This window comes from Pseudopipra pipra, chromosome 8, assembly GCF_036250125.1.
Source record: "Pseudopipra pipra isolate bDixPip1 chromosome 8, bDixPip1.hap1, whole genome shotgun sequence".
Classification (NCBI taxonomy): domain Eukaryota; kingdom Metazoa; phylum Chordata; class Aves; order Passeriformes; family Pipridae; genus Pseudopipra; species Pseudopipra pipra.
Genome location: NC_087556.1, coordinates 1,105,857 through 1,123,157, shown reverse-complemented (window position 1 = coordinate 1,123,157; position 17,301 = coordinate 1,105,857). Strand labels below are relative to the sequence as shown.

Below are 17,301 nucleotides of genomic sequence, written 5' to 3'. Positions count from 1 at the left end.
CGAAGAGCCCTGCCCTTGCTCCCTGGGGATTCTGGCAAAATTCCTCATCCCTGCTGAAGTTCCCAGCAGGCAGCTCGTGCTCTCCCGGTGTTCTGAAGGGGGCAGTGCTCCCCCTCCGACATTCCAGGGATGTTCTCTCCAAGGGGAGCTACCACACTGCTTTGCCCCGGCTGAGGCAGAAGCAGGGAAGAGCAAACTTTTAGGCTCAGGAGAGGATCCCTGTCATGGAACACTCCCAGGGAGGCAGAAGGGGGATTTTCAAAACACAGCGAGTTCATTAAAGCCTCGACCTGTAAACAAGGCATCAGCATGTAACTCCCACAGCTTCAGGCTTGGAAAAATCACCTTCTGTCCCAGAGGGACACAAAGTGCTGCTTACCATTCCAGTGCTGCTCAGGTTATGGGCTGGGACAGCTCCATTTATCCCACTGCAGCTCCTAATGGCTCCCCCTGAACACCAGAGAAATTTATTTTCTCCTGCATTTATCTAGGCAAGTGTTTTTGTGGCAGTGTGACATTTCCCTGCGCCCCTGTTCAGCTTTAAAAGGTAAGAAGCCAAGGGGAGAGCTGTTGAGCATCCCTGAGCCGAGTTTCCAAAGGATGTGTTTGGGGGTGGTACTTTTGGAGACTGGGCTGGCTGATGATGTGCTCCCCAAGCTGCAGGAGCAGGGAACACGAACAGTTAAAGAGAGGACAGATGTCTAAAGGTTGTGGCCATGGGGAAGAGCACTGGTGGGGTTATTTTGGAGACAAACCTCTCAGTGCCCAACAGCAGAGCAGCTGACAAGGGAAAGGGAAAGCTCTAGAGGGACGACACAGAAGTGAAGAACAAGAAGCCATTTACATTTGAATTATTTTGGGTGATCACACAGGTGTTAGAAGGACTCAGGCTGGAGGCACCAGGGTGGGGGTCTCCAGCCCAAGCCCGCTCCCAGAAGGGCCAACACCTCAGCTGGAGAGGCTGACTGGGGCCATGTCCAGGCCATCTGGGGCATCCAGGGAATCCCCACTGACACGGGAAAGGCTGTTTCTTAGCAAGAGACCTGCTGTCCCTTCAGTCCCAGCCTGTCCCTGTGCCTGGGGCTGCTCTGTCCCAGGCAGGACTGGCTGTTCCTTCTTGCTGAACATCCTGAGTTGATGAGTAAGAGAAAAGCCTCCTCGTTTTATGGCAGGAGCATCAGCTTCCCTGAAGCTGCCTCCAAGCACCATGCATGCAGGAAACCATGGAGATGGGATCACATGGTGATGTTTCTTGTAGCTGGTGCAAGCCCTGCTCAGCCAGTTTAGTGGTCTGTCACAGAAGGGAGACACAGGACCAAAGGTAGTGTCCAACAGAGCACTATGGACAGGAGAAAACCACTCCAGTTTAAAGGGAAACTGGTGACTGCTCCCCAACCCTTCTAGGGTGTCTTGAACTACTATAACCATTCTATATTTACTTTCCTATGCCATATACCTCCTAAGAGGTATCCTCTTGTTCTTGTTCTTTTACCTTTGCTCTCCCAGGGCTCATAACCTGACACAGCTGCTCTTTCAGACCTGTATTCTCCAACCAAACCCCATTTCCTACTGATACTCCAACGTTTTCTACAGGTGTGGTGGAGAGAGTAAAGAAAATTAGAGACTACGCCTTCGTGCACTTCAATAAGAGAGAACATGCTGTGGAAGCTATGAAAGCATTGAATGGGAAGGTAAATACTAATTCCTGGAGCTTGGGTACATTATATTACACACACTGAAACAAAGCCTCCTGATTTATCAGCTACAAAAACCTCCTGGAGGTGTCATCCCTGTTTTCTCTTTGCAGGCTGCTTTTATACTCCTGAATCTGTTTTTCTGCAGCTCTGATGTACACAAACTATTCATTTTGGCTGCCTGTATTCATGCTAAATGTTTGCCCAGCTCAGACTCTAGTTCACTGCTCAGAAAAAGTGTGTGGGGGAAAGCAGAGGAAGCTGAAAGAAGAACTAGCAAAAGAGGGGGTTTGGGCTCCCTTGGCTCGCACTCACATCCTTGTTCCACGTCTGCCAACAAAAACACTCGCAGGGCAGCGTGTGAATGGCAAACTGGGACAGACAAGGTCAGCCCAGAACATCTGCTCCCAGTTCAGATGGGGGTTTGCAGGGGGGATGCTGGATTTGGTCCCTGTTGCGCCGCCCGTAATTCCCAGCGCTGCAGTGCCGGGGCTGCTCCCACGGAGGTGTTAACCCTGCTCCTATTCTTAGTGCTACTGCTGTTCCCCGCAGGAGCACATGGAATCTCGCAGGCTTACCAGCTCCTTGGCAGGGAAGTGAAGCCTTTGGAAGGCTGTGCAGATTCAGTTAAGGGGGTGGGGATGGGCGCTCTCAACACCCTAAGACTTTACACCAAGCCGGTGCTGCCTCGGTGTAAAGTCTTAGGGTGTTTGTACATTTTCAAACTATTTATGGGGAAGGAGGTGCTGACCACAACCCAGCCCAGTGCAGAAGCTCTGGTACCTTCTATCTGTGGGAGGGGGATTTGGGGGATTTCTGGGGCCGCTTTCCTTCCTTTTCTCATCCCATTAGCAAACCCCCTCCCTAGGCAGGATAACCCATGTGCACTTTGGAGACTCACCCTCCTGCCGTGCTCTCTCCCCGCCGGGAAGGTGCTGGACGGGTCCCCCATCGAGGTGACTTTGGCCAAGCCTGTGGACAAGGACAGCTACGTGAGATACACGCGTGGCATGGGCGGCAGGGGCCCCGTGCTGCCAGGGGAGTACACCTACACCTTTGGGCACGTGTACGACCCCGCCGCCGCCTACCTGGGCGCCCCGGTGTTCTACGCGCCCCAGGCCTACGCCGCCATCCCCAACCTCCACTTCCCCGCCGCCAAGGGGCTCAGCAGCAGGAGCATCATCCGGCCCCCCTCCATCCGAGGTAACGCCTGCCACACAGCACTCAGCTCCAGCAAAATAGCTCCTCCTACACGTGTGTCGTTGGACACCGCCCTGGCTCCCGGACCCCTTTCCCAAAGGGATGGAAAACGTGGGGTTTGGCCTCTGTCCTTCCCAGTTTTCCCCTTTCCCATTTCTTCCAAGCTGAAAGAAATCACCATTTTCCTGGAGTAAGCCTGAAAGAGCTTCCAGATTGCCCCCGGGCCAGTGTAAATAAACCACAAATCCTGGTTTTGCCCCAGCAGGGAAGACCAAAAAAAAGCAATTTTCCTTTCCCCCCCTTCAGAGCCAGACCCCACAGCCAGCCACCAGCACAGCTCAGCGCTGCGTTTCCTCTTTGCTTTGAAGGTCACAGGGAAAGTTTTACCAGTCCTGGTGTTTTCTGACCCAAAGCCATGGAGCTTCCCAAGGAGGTCACCATGCCCCTAATACAGGGTAGGGAGCCAGCACTGAAATCAAGAAAGCCATTAATGATGTGCTCTGGGAGATGGAGCCCTGTTTTGGGGGGTCATCAACCTTATAATAACCAGGGTATTTCTGAAAACTACTGGGTCACTGCACCTGGGACCAAATCAAATCCCCCCGACTCAGCTACCCCCAAATTAAATATCAGTGCAGACATCATTTGGTAAGTGCAGAAGAAAGTTTGGGGTTAGCAAAAAAAGAAAAATAAATAAATAAATCTGCTCATTTGATCCTTCTTCCAAAGATTGTGCCTCGTGTCCCCAAGCCCATGGCCAAGTCCCACAGCAGGCTGGGACTCTGTGTGGCACCCCAACAGGGCTAACCAGGACCATCATGGCCAGTTTTTCTCCCTTCCCAAGGAAGGGGACAGGGCAGCCAGGAACACCCCTTGCACCTCATGTTTTTCCCACACAGGTGAAAGCAGCTTCTATGAAGTTTGCACTGGGAAAGGTGCAGATGTGATAATCCACCATCCCTCTCTCGCCTTATGTTCTCCCCAGACCCCCAAGCAGGGTTCCCTGAGGAAAAATGGAAAGTGTAATGGGGGAAAACAAAAAGGGATTTTCATTTATATAAGGGTGAAATTGTATAAACTCTGAATTCTTCCAGAAGGTGAAATTACGCTGGTGGGTAACAAAAGATACCAGCTGTCCCCTCTCCACATTTCAGCTACAAATGTGGGTAGGAAGGCACCATGAAATCAAAACTGGCTAGAGAAGATGGGAAATGGGTCAGAAGGAAGCAGGTCTCCCCAAAAAAGCCTCCCCTACCCAAGCATAAGAGCCCAAAAAGAAAGGGTGTCGGTGTCGAGCCGGGGTTATCCCGCAGAGGGGCCTCCTGCCCGTCTTCTTCCCCCCCCCCCAGCAAGCAGGGCTAACTTTTCCCTTTCAGCAAGGCTCAGGGTCGTTTTTCCCGTGATTTGATTCAGTTTAATGCCTTCTTACATTCCTAGAAATTTACATGAATGTACCTGTAGGGGCTGCGGGAGTTAGAGGCCTGGGAGGCCGCGGCTACCTGGCGTACACGGGCCTGGGCCGAGGATACCAGCTCAAAGAAAAGAGGGGAGAGGACAAACTCTACGACCTCCTGCCAGGGATGGAGCTCACGCCGATGAACCACGTCACACTAAAGCCCCAAGGGATCAAACTCGCTCCTCAGGTACCGAAAATAGCATCAATATCCCGGCCAACCGTCGCCTTTGCCCAAAATGCTTCGGGAAAACAGGTCCCTGGTGGGATCTGTGCTGGGGACTGCTAATTAAATCCCTTCCTGCACCTCCAAAAACATTAAAAAAATCAATGGTGCTGGTTGTGCCTTGTAATATCCACCCACCTCGCTGTAGAACAGCGTCCACTCACAGAGCCCTAGAATTGTCTGGGTTGGAGGAGACCTTTAGGATCACCATTGGCCACGGAGGAGAGCTGGCATAAACACCCACGGGGGTCAGGTGAAATCCAGTTGTGGTTGTTCCTCCGTGAAAGCACCGAGGGTAAAGAAATTCCCACCCAAGAAGGGTTTGACGCATGAGATGCACCCCCTGGGGCTTCACCGAGGGGTGAATGCACATGTAGGGAAAAATAATGTACATTTTCAAACTATTTATGGGGAAGGAGGTGTTGACCACAACCCAGCCCAGTGCAGAAGCTCTGGTACCTCCAGGAGGTTTTTGATTTGGTTGTGCCTGTGGGCCTGGGATCCAGATGGATGGATGAGGGCTGAGGAGAAATTCAGAACAAATTCCCTGAGTCTCTGAAGGTCCGGCTCTTACAGTAACTCCTTTCCCCTCACCTTCTCCAAAGCAACCTGAGAAACCAACTTCACCCTGAATTTTGAAGCTCATCTTTGCTTATTGACACTGAATTACCACAGCATCCAGTTTGCCACAGTCTGTGAAAACATCCTTTTTTCCTCCCGGAATACTGGATAGTGGGATTTTTTCCCTCCTACAAAATTCCACAGCGCCCTTACCCTATTATATCAGAACCACAGAACGGCCTGGATTGGAAGAGACCTTAAAGCTCATCTAGTCCCAACCCCTCTGCCACGGGATACCTTCCACTGGAGGTGTGAGATCACCTGAGTGGTTCTGCAGTGCCTCAGGGCGGCTGAAATTCCCCTTTTCCTCTTCCCATCCTTGCCAAGCCCCCACTGTGCCTGTTCCAGCACTGAGGACTTGCTCTGTGGGGCACATTTTTCCAGCAGCTGAGCTCCCTAATCTTCCCCCTGGCTACTGTCTCACAACAGCAGGTCACAAACCCCTGCAGTTTGCCTCCTGGCAGCCTCGTTAACGGGACAAGCTCATTAATACCTGTCAGCACGGACAGGCTCTCCCATCCTCTGTGCTGAGACCATTCCAACACCCCCTTGGAATGGTTTGGTTCTCAGCTGGGGTGCTCAGTGTTGGTGCCCAGATCTGCCTTATTGAGAATTTAGATGTTGATGTGACATTATAAACCCGCCACCCACACGAAGGTGCTGGGACAGCGGGGAACAAGTGTTGCCCCAGTCCAGAAATGTAATGAACTGTTTATTTACACACCAGGTGCTGAACTTCAGCGGGGAGCTGTGATTGCAAAATTCAAAGCAGCACCGATGTTTATGTTTTACATCTTCATTTTAAATAAAATGAAGTGTAAATTTTAAATAGACAAGACTTTGGGGTGACTTAATTGTGGCCTTCCAGGACCTGAAGGGAGTCCACAACAAAGGTGGAGAGAGGCTATTTACAGGGGTCTGGAGCGACAGGACACAGGGAATGGTTTCCCACTGCCAGAGGGCAGAGATAGGTGGGATATTGGGAAGGAATTGTTCCCTGGGAGGGTGGGGAGGCCCTGGCACAGGTTGCCCAGAGAAGCTGTGGCTGCCCCTGGATCCCTGGAAGTGTCCAAGGCCAGGTTGGATGGGGCTTGGAGCAACCTGGGCTGGTGGGAGGTGTCCCTGCCCACGGCAGGGGGTGGAACGGGATGAGCTTTAAGGTCCCTTCCAACCCCAAACCATTCTGTGATTCTGTGGGTAAAAACCCTGAAATCCAAAGGCAAAGCAGGAGTGTTTCTGGACAGCAATTCCCAATTACCATGGAATCAGCTGTGCTGGGACTGAGGGCAACGTGGTTCAGCATTTCCCTTTCAAACTAAAAGCAGGAGTCGCCTGCTGAAGCCTGTGTAATTAATTGGATGGAAACACAACCTTTTTTCTTTTTAAAAAGAAGGCTATTTGGACTTCTCATGCTCTGTAACCCACTAAGCCAGGGGGTCAACAGAGCAGTGAAGATGAATGCAACTCAAGGGGTTTTTTTGGTACTCTGAAGTAGGAGAGCAGATATGGAGTTTTTGAGGAGAATTCAAAGAAAACCACTCTGAAACCAGAATAAAGCAGCTAATCAGCAAAAGGACAAAGGCATCCAATTTAACAGGGAATAACTTCAGGAATTAAACAGGTTTTTGAAGTAGAAAACATTTAGATTAATCTTATACTTGAAGGGGGCTGTAGTAACCTGTCTGCCATTTATTTTATGTTTTGTGAGCTTTGAGGAAGCTGCCACGACTCCCTGAAAACCCCTTGGAGGGAAGGAAGGCAGCTGCCCAGTGCAGGGGCTGGGTGAGAAGGCTTCTGTGCACCAATTAACCTGAGCAAAAACCCCTTTTCTTCTTCTAGATCTTGGAAGAAATCTGCCAGAAAAACAACTGGGGACAGCCTGTTTACCAGCTCCACTCTGCAATCGGCCAAGATCAAAGACAGCTCTTCCTGTACAAAATCACCATCCCTGCCCTTGCCAGCCAGAACCCCGCCATGTATGTAATTGTTTGAGGTATTCTGAGGTTTAGGATTCATTTTTTAAATGGCATTTTATCTAAAATCTCTCCTCAAAGCACGGTCACACGGGTCTCTATTCCTTTTTTTTTTTTTTTAATGTATTAGGGAGAAAAACATCCACAACCTAAACTAGACTGATGTCTGCCATGCTTGGTGCTTTCTCTCTCTGGTGGTGCAAACATTATAGAAGGCCAGATATAATCAGGCAAAAGGGGGCTTTTTAAGACAGAAATAAAACATACCATAGCTCCTGTGGGGAAATGAAAGGAGCTTGAAGGAACATGCTGCTATTGAGGCTCCAAATACGATTCTAGACATTTCTGACCTAAAACACTCTTTGCTGTGTACTGTAAAAAAAAAAAAAAAAACACAACACCCTCTGACTGTGTATTTTAAAGAAAAAACACAGCAGGTTTTTTTGGTTTTGTTTTCGACTGAGAAAAGCACAACAAACTCTGAGAGGACTTTGTGTCCAAAACGAGAGCCGGGGTCAGTAACCTCAGCAGGGAAACCGGCCCACTACGAGGAGAGTGCTCCTGTTAGCACAGGAAAATAAAGCTCCTGTTTGCTGTGTGGGATGATGGCAGCTACAGGCAGACCAAAAGACCTGGCAGGAAAGCCCCGGGGAACACAGACCCAGCTAACACGTTGCTGTGCCCGCAGACATCCCTTCACGCCGCCCAAGCTCAGCGCCTACGTGGACGAGGCCAAAACCTACGCGGCAGAGTACACCCTGCAGAGCCTGGGCATCCCCGTGGAGGGGGCAGAGGTGCCTCCAGCAGCACCAGCTTTTCCAGGTACGGGAAGGTCTGTACAGCAAAAGTCTCCTGGAATGTTATTTTTCCGGCTGCTTCCTTGCGGGTGTTGAGAGCGAGCCTGACTTGGTTGTGCCCCCCCACGTGCCTTGACTCGTGTTACTTGTGTGTGGGGCAGTTTTATCACAGAATCCCAGAGTGGTTTGGCTTGGGAGGCACCTAAAAGATCCTCTTGTTCCACCCCCTGCCATGGGCAGGGACACCTCCCACTAGCCCAGGTTGCTCCAAGCCCCATCCAACCTGGCCTTGGACACTTCCAGGGATCCAGGGGCAGCCACAGCTTCTCTGGGCAACCTGTGCCAGTTTATTGCCTACAAAGCAATTTATCTCTAAACCAGGACTACCCAAATTACAGGGTACAAACCACAGAGTAGCTCAGGCTGGAGGCACCGTGGTGGGGGGGTTTCTGCTCCAACCCTGCCACAGATGCAGAAGGCTGTGTGGGGCTGTGTCCAGGAGAGCTGGGGCAGTGTCCAAGGATGGGGAACCCCACTACCCAGGGGCCCATCCCAGCTACATACCTCCTCTCCACTCCTTCCAGTTTGGGAATGCCTCCCTTCAACTGGGAGTCCCAGGCAAGGTGCAGGATCCAAAACTGGAGTGGCACATCTGGGATGAGTCCCCTCCCCGGACCTGCTGGCTGATGCCACCCAGGATGGAGTAGATCTTCCTCACTGCAAAGACACACAGTTGTTTGATTCATGGCCCATCCATCTCCCCCCCAGAACCCCCAGCTCCCTTTGAACCAACACTTAGGATTTCACCCACCAAAGAACTGACGTGAAAGTTTGGATCTGATCCCAGCTCTCACACCCCCACTGGAAGGGGTTGGGTTTTTTCCCAGTTTGGGAATTCATATTCAATAGCTCTTGCAACTGCTTCAAACAGCTTGGGAAGCCATGGAAAACCCAGGAACCCAGCTCACAGGCATTACATTCACCATGCTCTCCAGCATGATGGTTATTCTGATGTAGTGGCAGCAGCACACGCCAAACTGCACATGAGGAATGCATTAGTCAGTACTACTGAGTTGTTTGGAGTGTCTCAAGGATGGATTTTTTAAAAAAATAAAAATCTATCCGGCTTCCTGCCACAGGAGTCCGCAAAAGCCACAGAAAAATCAATTTGTCTGGGTTTGTGCAGGGCTTCCGCAGCGTGGAAACCAAATGGGCTCTTTATTGAATCCAGTCCCCACTTACTGCCTCATTAGAATCTCTCCTTTTCTTTCACCCACCATTATTTATTTGTCTTGGAAACACAACAAATTGACAAGCATTGAAGTCTCTGCTTGCAACACACGCACTGGTCCTTGATCAGGGCTTGCTGAAGGCCAGCTCAGCTCAGGCCATGCCCGGGTAGCAGCTCATTCCTCTTGTGATGGTGGCAGATATGCCTTAAAACACTCAGTCCCTGGTCAAAACATTGCACCTCGCTTTGCTTGTGCGGAGAAAATACTCTGAACAGCCACGTCACTCAAATTAAGGTGAATTTCTCATGTTTTCCCCCAAAATAACGCTTCTGATGAGGCAACGTGTGCTCAGCGTTGCCCAATATCACCGTTCCCCCCCGGCAGGAGGAGCTCAGCTCTAACTGACCTTGAGTTGATCCCATTGCCCAGCTGGTCAGACAGAGATTTTGGAGCCAGCAGATCCAATGGATACCCCACCCCAGCTGCTCTTCCCAAATTTAGGCTTTGCCTTAACTCCTGATTCTTTCACGACACAATGGTGTGCTCTGGTCAACGAGCTGCCCTCGGAGAACCCAGCCCCAAACCATATTTGTTTTTCCCCAGTGATTCACTCCAGCTCAGCAAAGCAAACATCTTCCCATGGAAAACTTTGAAGTGTTGAAACCACATTTTCCATTAGAAACTGACGGGAATAAAAAAAAAATCCAGTCTGCTAAATATTTCCTCCTCGATGCTGCACGGAGGGAGTTTCCCTCCTCTCTGACCTGACTGTCCTGAATTCCATGTGGTTTGGCTGTGAAGGGTATCAGAGCCATAATTTCTTCACGAAATTTGCCCAAATTTCCCTGATATTATGTCATTTTCTTGCCCTTCTCGTGCCACACGTGGGAGGACGGGTACAGAGCACATTAACACCCTCTTAGCTCAGAAATAATCAAAACCTACGGAAAAAATATTTCACAGAGAGAGGTGTTTTTCAAGCACCGTCTTTAACAAACTGTAGGTGAGGAAGTGCATTAATTTTCCAGCTTTTTTTCTCAGCCCCCTTTGAAAAAACATGCCAGCAATGACCTATTTAATTTAATTAGATCATTCCCATTAAGAAGCTCATCGCTCCCTAGGCCATCCCCGTCCCCGGGGGATCAAAACCTGCCAGGTGATGGTGAGTTTGGAGTGGATTTTCATTAATCTGCAGTTTTTTCCTTCCCTTTTCCCCGCAGGATACACCATTGCTAATGCAGCTGCCACTGTCACAGCCACTCAGCTCAAACAAGCAGTGACTGTGGGACAGGATTTAGCAACTTATGCAGCGTACGAAGCCTATCCCGCCTTCGCGGTCGCCGCACGCAGCGATGGCTACGGAGCATTTTAGTCCTGGCTTTAGTCAAGGTCCCTGAAATCAAGCACAGGCAGAAAGGAAAAAAAAAAAAAGTATCCCAGTCTGGTAATTTTTACACCCTCTCGATTTTAAACTCACCTGTTGCCTGAGGTTCATCTTAGTCGGAGTTTCGGTCTTGGAGTTCTTTAGGTTCGTAACGGGATATTTGGGGGGGGGGGGGGGGAAGGGAGAAATTAAAGGGAAAAAATCGCTCAGAATCAGATTTTCACAGTAGAAAGCAAAAGCTCAGCCTAGAAAATGAGCAGGTCTCAGGTGTGTGTATATATATATATAATATATATATATATGTACAGCCTATTGTGTGTGTGTTTACAAGCAACGACCTGTGCTGAATACAGTTGGTCCCGTGGATGTTGTGACACGGGACAGGGGAAGGAAGGGGTGTCCCCAGCAAAACCCTCCATGCATCAGGAATTCTCCTACATTCACCCAAAAATTCCTCCTCCAGCCCTGACTCCTTGGCCACATGGATTTGCCTCTCGCTGCCACCAGCACTGTGGCGATGTGTTCAGGCACCTCAGGTGTCTTGGAGGTTCTTTCTGGCACAGCCAAGGCAAAAAGTCACTTGTAACAAACCTTTCTGCCCAGCCAAACGGGCTGGTTGCCATGCTGATTCGATTTTTAGAGCAGGAGGCAAGCACTGAGCAGAGCTTTCCCTCTTGCTTTGCTCCTTCCCAACCACGTCCGCAAATCAGCAAATAACGGTGCATTTTTGTCCTCTTCCCAGCAAATGGGAACATTCACTGAAAGACAGGAAAACTTTCAGGACTATTAAGGCTGAGGACCAGAAAAGAGCTATTCATTAAGGCCAGTTCTCTACTTAATTAGAGCATGAGAGCTCACAGCCATGGCCCAGTAATAACAGGCACCTCTACAGGAACAAAATGATATCCAAGGAACATTTCCACAGTTTGGAAAAGGCCTTGCCTGGCTGCCAGTGCTGCTTTACACATCAAATCAAGGCTTCTGGCTGCTGTCATTCCACCAAAACTGAATTTACTGGAACAGCAGTAAAGGTACCTCTTGCTTTGGAGAGCACCAGAGGTTGGTGTTGTGTCTGAACACTTTAGGGATGCTGAGAGCACCCCTTGCTTTACAGCAGGAGGGCATTACCCGTTTATTTTTGCCATGGGATTGAGGCAGGAGTAGTGATGCTCTGGAGATATCCTATGCAGTAATGCACACTGTGAAAATTCAGTCTAGGACCAGAAAAAAAACCCCCTTTTTTGAGGGGGGAGAGTTTACAGCTGGGTTGACAACACCCATCGAGTCCAACAGATCTGGCCCCAAATTTCCCACCTGGTCTGGGTGACGGGATGTGGCACCAAACAAGCCATTCCAGGAGGAGTTTTTCCCATGCATCCCCAAAACTGTCCGAGGCACAGAGGTCTGTGACGAGGTGTTGGCTGCTGGGAAGGCAGTGTTTTCTACTCTCATGCTCCGGCTGACTCGGCTTCGCTCGGAATGGAACAAAACCACACAAGCTGTGAAGTCTGTGGTCCCGTTAGACCCCTCCTATTTATAAAGTACCTCGTTGGGGTGACCCTAAAGGTATTACAAGCCCTCTGTGGCTGCTGTTGGTCACACTTGAAATGACAAACCTGTTCACAGAGGGCTGAATAACCAAGAGTGTTATGGATCTTGTGGCTTTTTTCCCCTCTTCTGTCTATGTCTTTAAGTCGTGTTTGCCGACGAGTAACACGTCCCTGAGTGTGTCTCTCTCAAAGGCCACTGTTGGCAAGAATTGTTTCTCACTTTGCCTGTTCAGTGACTTTAGTCTGCTTTTTCAGCTATTTATATGAGTTCAGAAAGATGTCAAAGGAAAGGGCAAGAAGCAGTATTAAAAAAGTGTGTGCATGAAGCACTTATTTTTGTACACTAGTACAATATTTGTATAGAGTTTTAACACTATGGAGTGTAGCAAAAAAAAAAATAATCACACTTTCTATTTACTGGAGGACAATCGTGCATGTTTAAAGGGAATGAAGTGGGAATGGCATCTCAATCATCCATTACAAGCAAATTATAACTGGGATTAAATTCTGTGAAGCAGGTCTGTAATTTTAGAGTAATCCGAGGACATTCACTGGACTTTGAAACATCATTAAAACTTTGTAAGCCAAGCCACGTGCCTCTGTTCTTTTATAGCCCGAGTTCCAGCCCCCGTGTGGTCAATAAGAGCACACTCTGCTCCGTAGGGATCGATGGAGGGTCAGGCAGGCAGGGTCACAGGCTGTTCAGCAGTGCCAGGGGTGTTTTCCACTGCACCTTGGTGACACCCGTCGAGCTCACGCAGCAGAAAATCAGCAGGTTTACACCTCTGCACTTTTAAGTAAAACAATCAAGGGGGTTGGCATTTTTTCCCATCAGCTCTCCAGTCAATATTTATTTCTCTGTCAGAGCTACAGGAATTGCTTTTGCTATAAATTGGTGACAGGGGTAATTGTTCCTTGCCTGGTCCCAGCGGAGATTTCTTGGGGTGAGATCAACAGTGAGGCAGCAACGTGCAAGAATAAGGGGGAAGATGGGCTGCAAAAATAAGGGCATGGCTGATACCTGGGTCAGGACTGTGAGGGACTGGCCCCAACTTGAGGAGAGCCTGTTGCCAGGTCACCAATAGGTAAATCAGCTACACTCTGGTCACTTCAGGGTGAGAAGCTGCTCCTTGGAACACCGTCGTAGTTCAGCAGCTGAGGAACAGCAATTCCTGCTTCCACACCTGGTACAAAGGATTCTGGGTTTGCACCTTCCCAGAGAGATCCTGAGCCCAAGAAATGGGAGGAAGGTCTGGTACCTTGCTCCTGAGAGCACACAGCCCTCAGAAAAAAGCCTCCCTACCAAGCCAAAAGAGATTTAGCCAAAATAACTTGACATTGTTCTTACAGACTTACAAAGAGGTCAGCTGTGCTCTGGGCTCCAGTGAGAACAGCAGCTCTGCCAGCTCCTTTATTTTCCCTCATTAGCTTTTCCTGATGTCCTGCTTTCCTTTTCTTTGAAACCAGGGCAATGGCAGAGTTTGCTTTTGTGCTGTAATGTTTCCCCCCGCCTCGGGAGCTGAGATTCCCTCTTTGCTCAGCAGCAGCTGGATGATCACTTTCGGAGAGCCAGAATGATTTTTCAAGGAATCTCAAATCCACAACCCAACTTAAAAAAAAACCACACCATAATTTCCCTTTTGTAAAGATGTGGGTTCCCAGTGGAAAACAAGACAGAGCCAAACCCCACATCCATCCTCCACCAACAAGTCTGAACATGTTTGAGGTGTACGTGATGAGAAGATCAGTGGCCCAGAAAAATCAGCAGATGGCCTCATATTTGGCTGCTTGTAAGGCAGGAGGTACAAAACCTGCATTTTCCATCTCCCTTCTTCCAGCCAGCCCTTTCCTGGAGGTCTCTGCAGCACATCTGAGGTGTAAAGGGGGAATAAAACATGCCTGAGCATGTCTGGAGCTGGATAGACCCCCAAATGTCCCACATGGAAACTCTCTCTCATGTCCCACTGAAACCCCCTCATGGGACAACGTCTCCAGTGCCTTTCAAGGGGATTTGCTTTATCTTTGAGCTTGCATGGCTCCCTTTTCCCACTAGTCCAGCTAAATCTCTCAGAGGCCATCTCATGTCTGCATCAGACACCTACCTGGATTTCTCTTTTTTAGGGGGAAAAATACCCCAAACAACAAAACAACAAAAAGCCACCTTTGAATGGTGACATTCCAGTCAGGGATCACAAATCACTGCTGTTCACCAGCTGGGGGTTAACCCTGGTGCTGCTCATGGTGCTCTGATGGGATGCTCCTTTCTTTCCAGGGCTGGAAAGTGCTGTGTGTCCCCAAAACCTCAGTCTTGGCTAAAACTGCAACTCTTGGCTGCCCTTTGTTAAGGGCCAGTGCAGGGCTCAGACAGCCTCTCCCTCAGGGCTGCTTGGGGTGGGCTGCTCTCTCCCTGGACATGCCCTGCCACCTCCATGCCCAGAGACTCATCCTGGCCTGGCTCCAGCTATCTGCAGGAAATGGGGACCGTGCACATCCAGGTTTGGGGCTGGTTAAGAGAAACCTCGGAAGAGTGACACTCCTTGTTCCCCAGGCCCACCCTGGGCACGTGAAGCCCCAGTTATGAAGAGGTTAAAAATCAGAGAGCTGCTGGTGGACCTGCAGAGAGGCTGCACACAGATATCCACTGTGGGATGCACGGAAAAAGCACCAGACAACCACAGGATCAAACAAATCCCAAAGACTGCACCGAAGCCCGGAGACAGCAGAGGATTCTCCCCCCTCCCTCCAGTGCCTGGGGTCAGATCCTAATTCAGGGTCTCCTCTGCAGCTCCAAATACCGCCGGTGAATTTGGAATTTGCGCCGTACAAACAGGACTTTGCACAGGAGGAAAGCGGTGGCGCAGTCACAAACAAAGTTTCCCGAGTCCGTAGTAGTTCGTGTCCCACGACAACCGAACTAAACCAGGCGGAGCGCTGCCCATCTCCCGAGCCCGAGGCACAGGCGGCTCCACATGGAAGGAGAGCAGCCCCGGGGAGGGACGGGCAGCTCTGATGAGTAGTGCTATATTTATAACAGCTGGCGAGGCGCCCAAATTCCTGAAAACATTTTCTTCCGAGCTTTGGATCTGTTCGGCGGCGAGCTCGTTCTTGTGTAAAACGGCACTGGCACCTAGTGGCCGCCGGATCCCAGCGCAGCATCCCAAAAAGTTTCGGTCGGCACCCAGTCGCTGTGTGCCAGATGCAGGAGGCAGCCACGATGCTGTTAGAGAGCAAATAAAACCAAGGGTTTCCCTTGCCGCGGCGCTCGGAGCTGCTGAATTTTCTAGACACAAAAAATTAGGGAAAGTCGCAAAACCCCCTGCCCCCTAAACTTCCAAAAGCCTGTGCCCACTGCTGCCAGCCAAATCAAACAGCTGCTAAGAGGTGTCTCACAACGCTGTCTGCTCTGGGGCACGGGGGGAACTCTCCAGACACCCTAATTCTGCCTCTCAACACCTCCTCTCCCATGAGGAACTCCAGCTTCTTAAAAACTCTCTTTTGGGGTCAGATGCTCACGTTTTAGAGGGTGGATCTTACCCATGAGCATTTTAACTGTACAATTCAACTTTGCTTCGTTAAACACGCTCAGTGCTACTGAAAGAGATCCACAGTTAACGTTATGCAATAATAGAGACAAAATTACCAGAAACAAACAAACAAAAAAAGAAATACCACAGTGGGGGGAAAAAAGTGAAACACCATTTCCTTTTTCCTGGTGTATTTCTTTTAGGAAAACCAGAGCACTCCTGTGCAATTCACTGTGGCTTATGCAGTGTAAGAGGAACAGCAAGTGGAGAGAGAGACTGTTATGCTGGGATTCATTAGGCAGCACCATTTCCAGCCCAAAAAGCAGCCCCTGTGTTTCACACAGGTGCTCTGACCCTCTTGGAAGGGGCTGTGATCACACATGGCCCCACATGGAAACGTGAGCAAAGCGGGACAAACTCTGCAATGAACTTTCTGGATCATTTTACAGCCTGAGTGTTTCTGCCCTGGGCAAACTGATCCCAGGGCACAGCAGCATCCTCTGCCCCTCCCTGTATCCCACAGTGCTGCCCACAGAGTGATTTTGCCAAGGAAAGCAGGGCAGGAGGGCTGGCTGGGTGAGTTACTGGGAAAGGACATCGGGAGCATCCTCAGGGATTGGATTCCCAGCGATGTTCTTTCCAAGCTCTCTCTTTCCTGGCTCCATATTGCGAGTGCTTTGAGCTCCTCCGGGTGGGGATCTCTGAGACTGATTGCAGCTGGTTTAAAATGAATAATTCATCCTCTCCCACTGATGTTAAAGAGAGGCGAAATTATCTGATTGATGATTCTCTGAAGAATTAAAGAGATTGCATACAAAATTGGTACACATTATTGGAGCTTATTAAACATTTACTGTCGGGCCCCAGAAAAAATCCAGATCTGAAAGGTGTGTTTTCTCTGGCACGTGTAAACATCCTTAATTTTGATCTTTTTGATGTGTCCCAAAGTGATATTTAGAGGGTGAAATGCCATCTGCTGCCCCTTTGCTGTGGCTGGAGGGCTGGGCAGGAGCTTAACACAAGAAGAGTGGACAAAGTCAGCCCCAAAGTCTTTCTCACCCAGCATCTAGTCTGTGCCACAGATGTGTGAGGTCTTCAGGTCATAAAAGCAGCACAAACACAGGTAGTCCTTCCAGACACTCAGTGGCCTCCAGTCCATCTGTAGTTTCTTGGGCCACTGAGAGCTTTCTGAGGGGATTCTCCTCCAAAAGCTCGCCCAGCAAGCTGAAATTTCAGAACCCACACGTGGTGGGCAGCACTGAGCCCACCTGGCACACCAGTCACTTCAAAAGTGACACCGGTGAAGGAGAATAAATAACACAGACATTTCTTTCCAGAAGGAAAAAAAAAGAAATGCCAACTGTTTCAAACTCTGTGAGTGACTGACCTTCCTCTCCTTGCTTGAGGCCTGGGAGGTGGGAGCCCACACAGCCACTCTCAGCAGACACCTCTGAAACTGGAACCCCTGATTTACGGAGAGCTGTGGGCAATTCTCTTCCCGTGGTGCTGTTGTAATCCTCCAAAGGATTAAATGAAATGATATTCCAGCCTTCCTGATGAATATCTATCCTATTTAACCCTTTGTCATCCTAAGAGGTCAGCTTTGCACTTCAAGCACTCTTGAGGAATCTTCTCTTCTGATGCCTT

The 17,301-nt window shown here is 49.7% G+C and overlaps 1 protein-coding gene across 4 annotated transcripts in view; it reads left to right on the top strand.

Moving 5' to 3' along the window:
• The window catches only part of A1CF (APOBEC1 complementation factor), a 28,838-nt gene extending 16,120 nt beyond the window's left edge, over positions 1–12,718 (top strand). For 2 of the 4 annotated variants that reach the window (XM_064662170.1, XM_064662167.1), the window contains exons 6-11: positions 1,594–1,691; positions 2,627–2,897; positions 4,332–4,537; positions 7,034–7,170; positions 7,856–7,989; positions 10,417–12,718. In XM_064662170.1, coding sequence (XP_064518240.1) covers positions 1,594–1,691; positions 2,627–2,897; positions 4,332–4,537; positions 7,034–7,170; positions 7,856–7,989; positions 10,417–10,568 — 998 coding nt within the window. In that variant the 3' untranslated portion in view covers positions 10,569–12,718. Of the gene's footprint in view, positions 1–1,593; positions 1,692–2,626; positions 2,898–4,331; positions 4,538–7,033; positions 7,171–7,855; positions 8,000–10,416 lie in introns of all 4 variants that reach the window. The other 2 variants (XM_064662168.1, XM_064662169.1) reach the window with 2 other exon arrangements.
• The last annotated feature ends 4,583 nt before the right edge of the window (positions 12,719–17,301 follow it).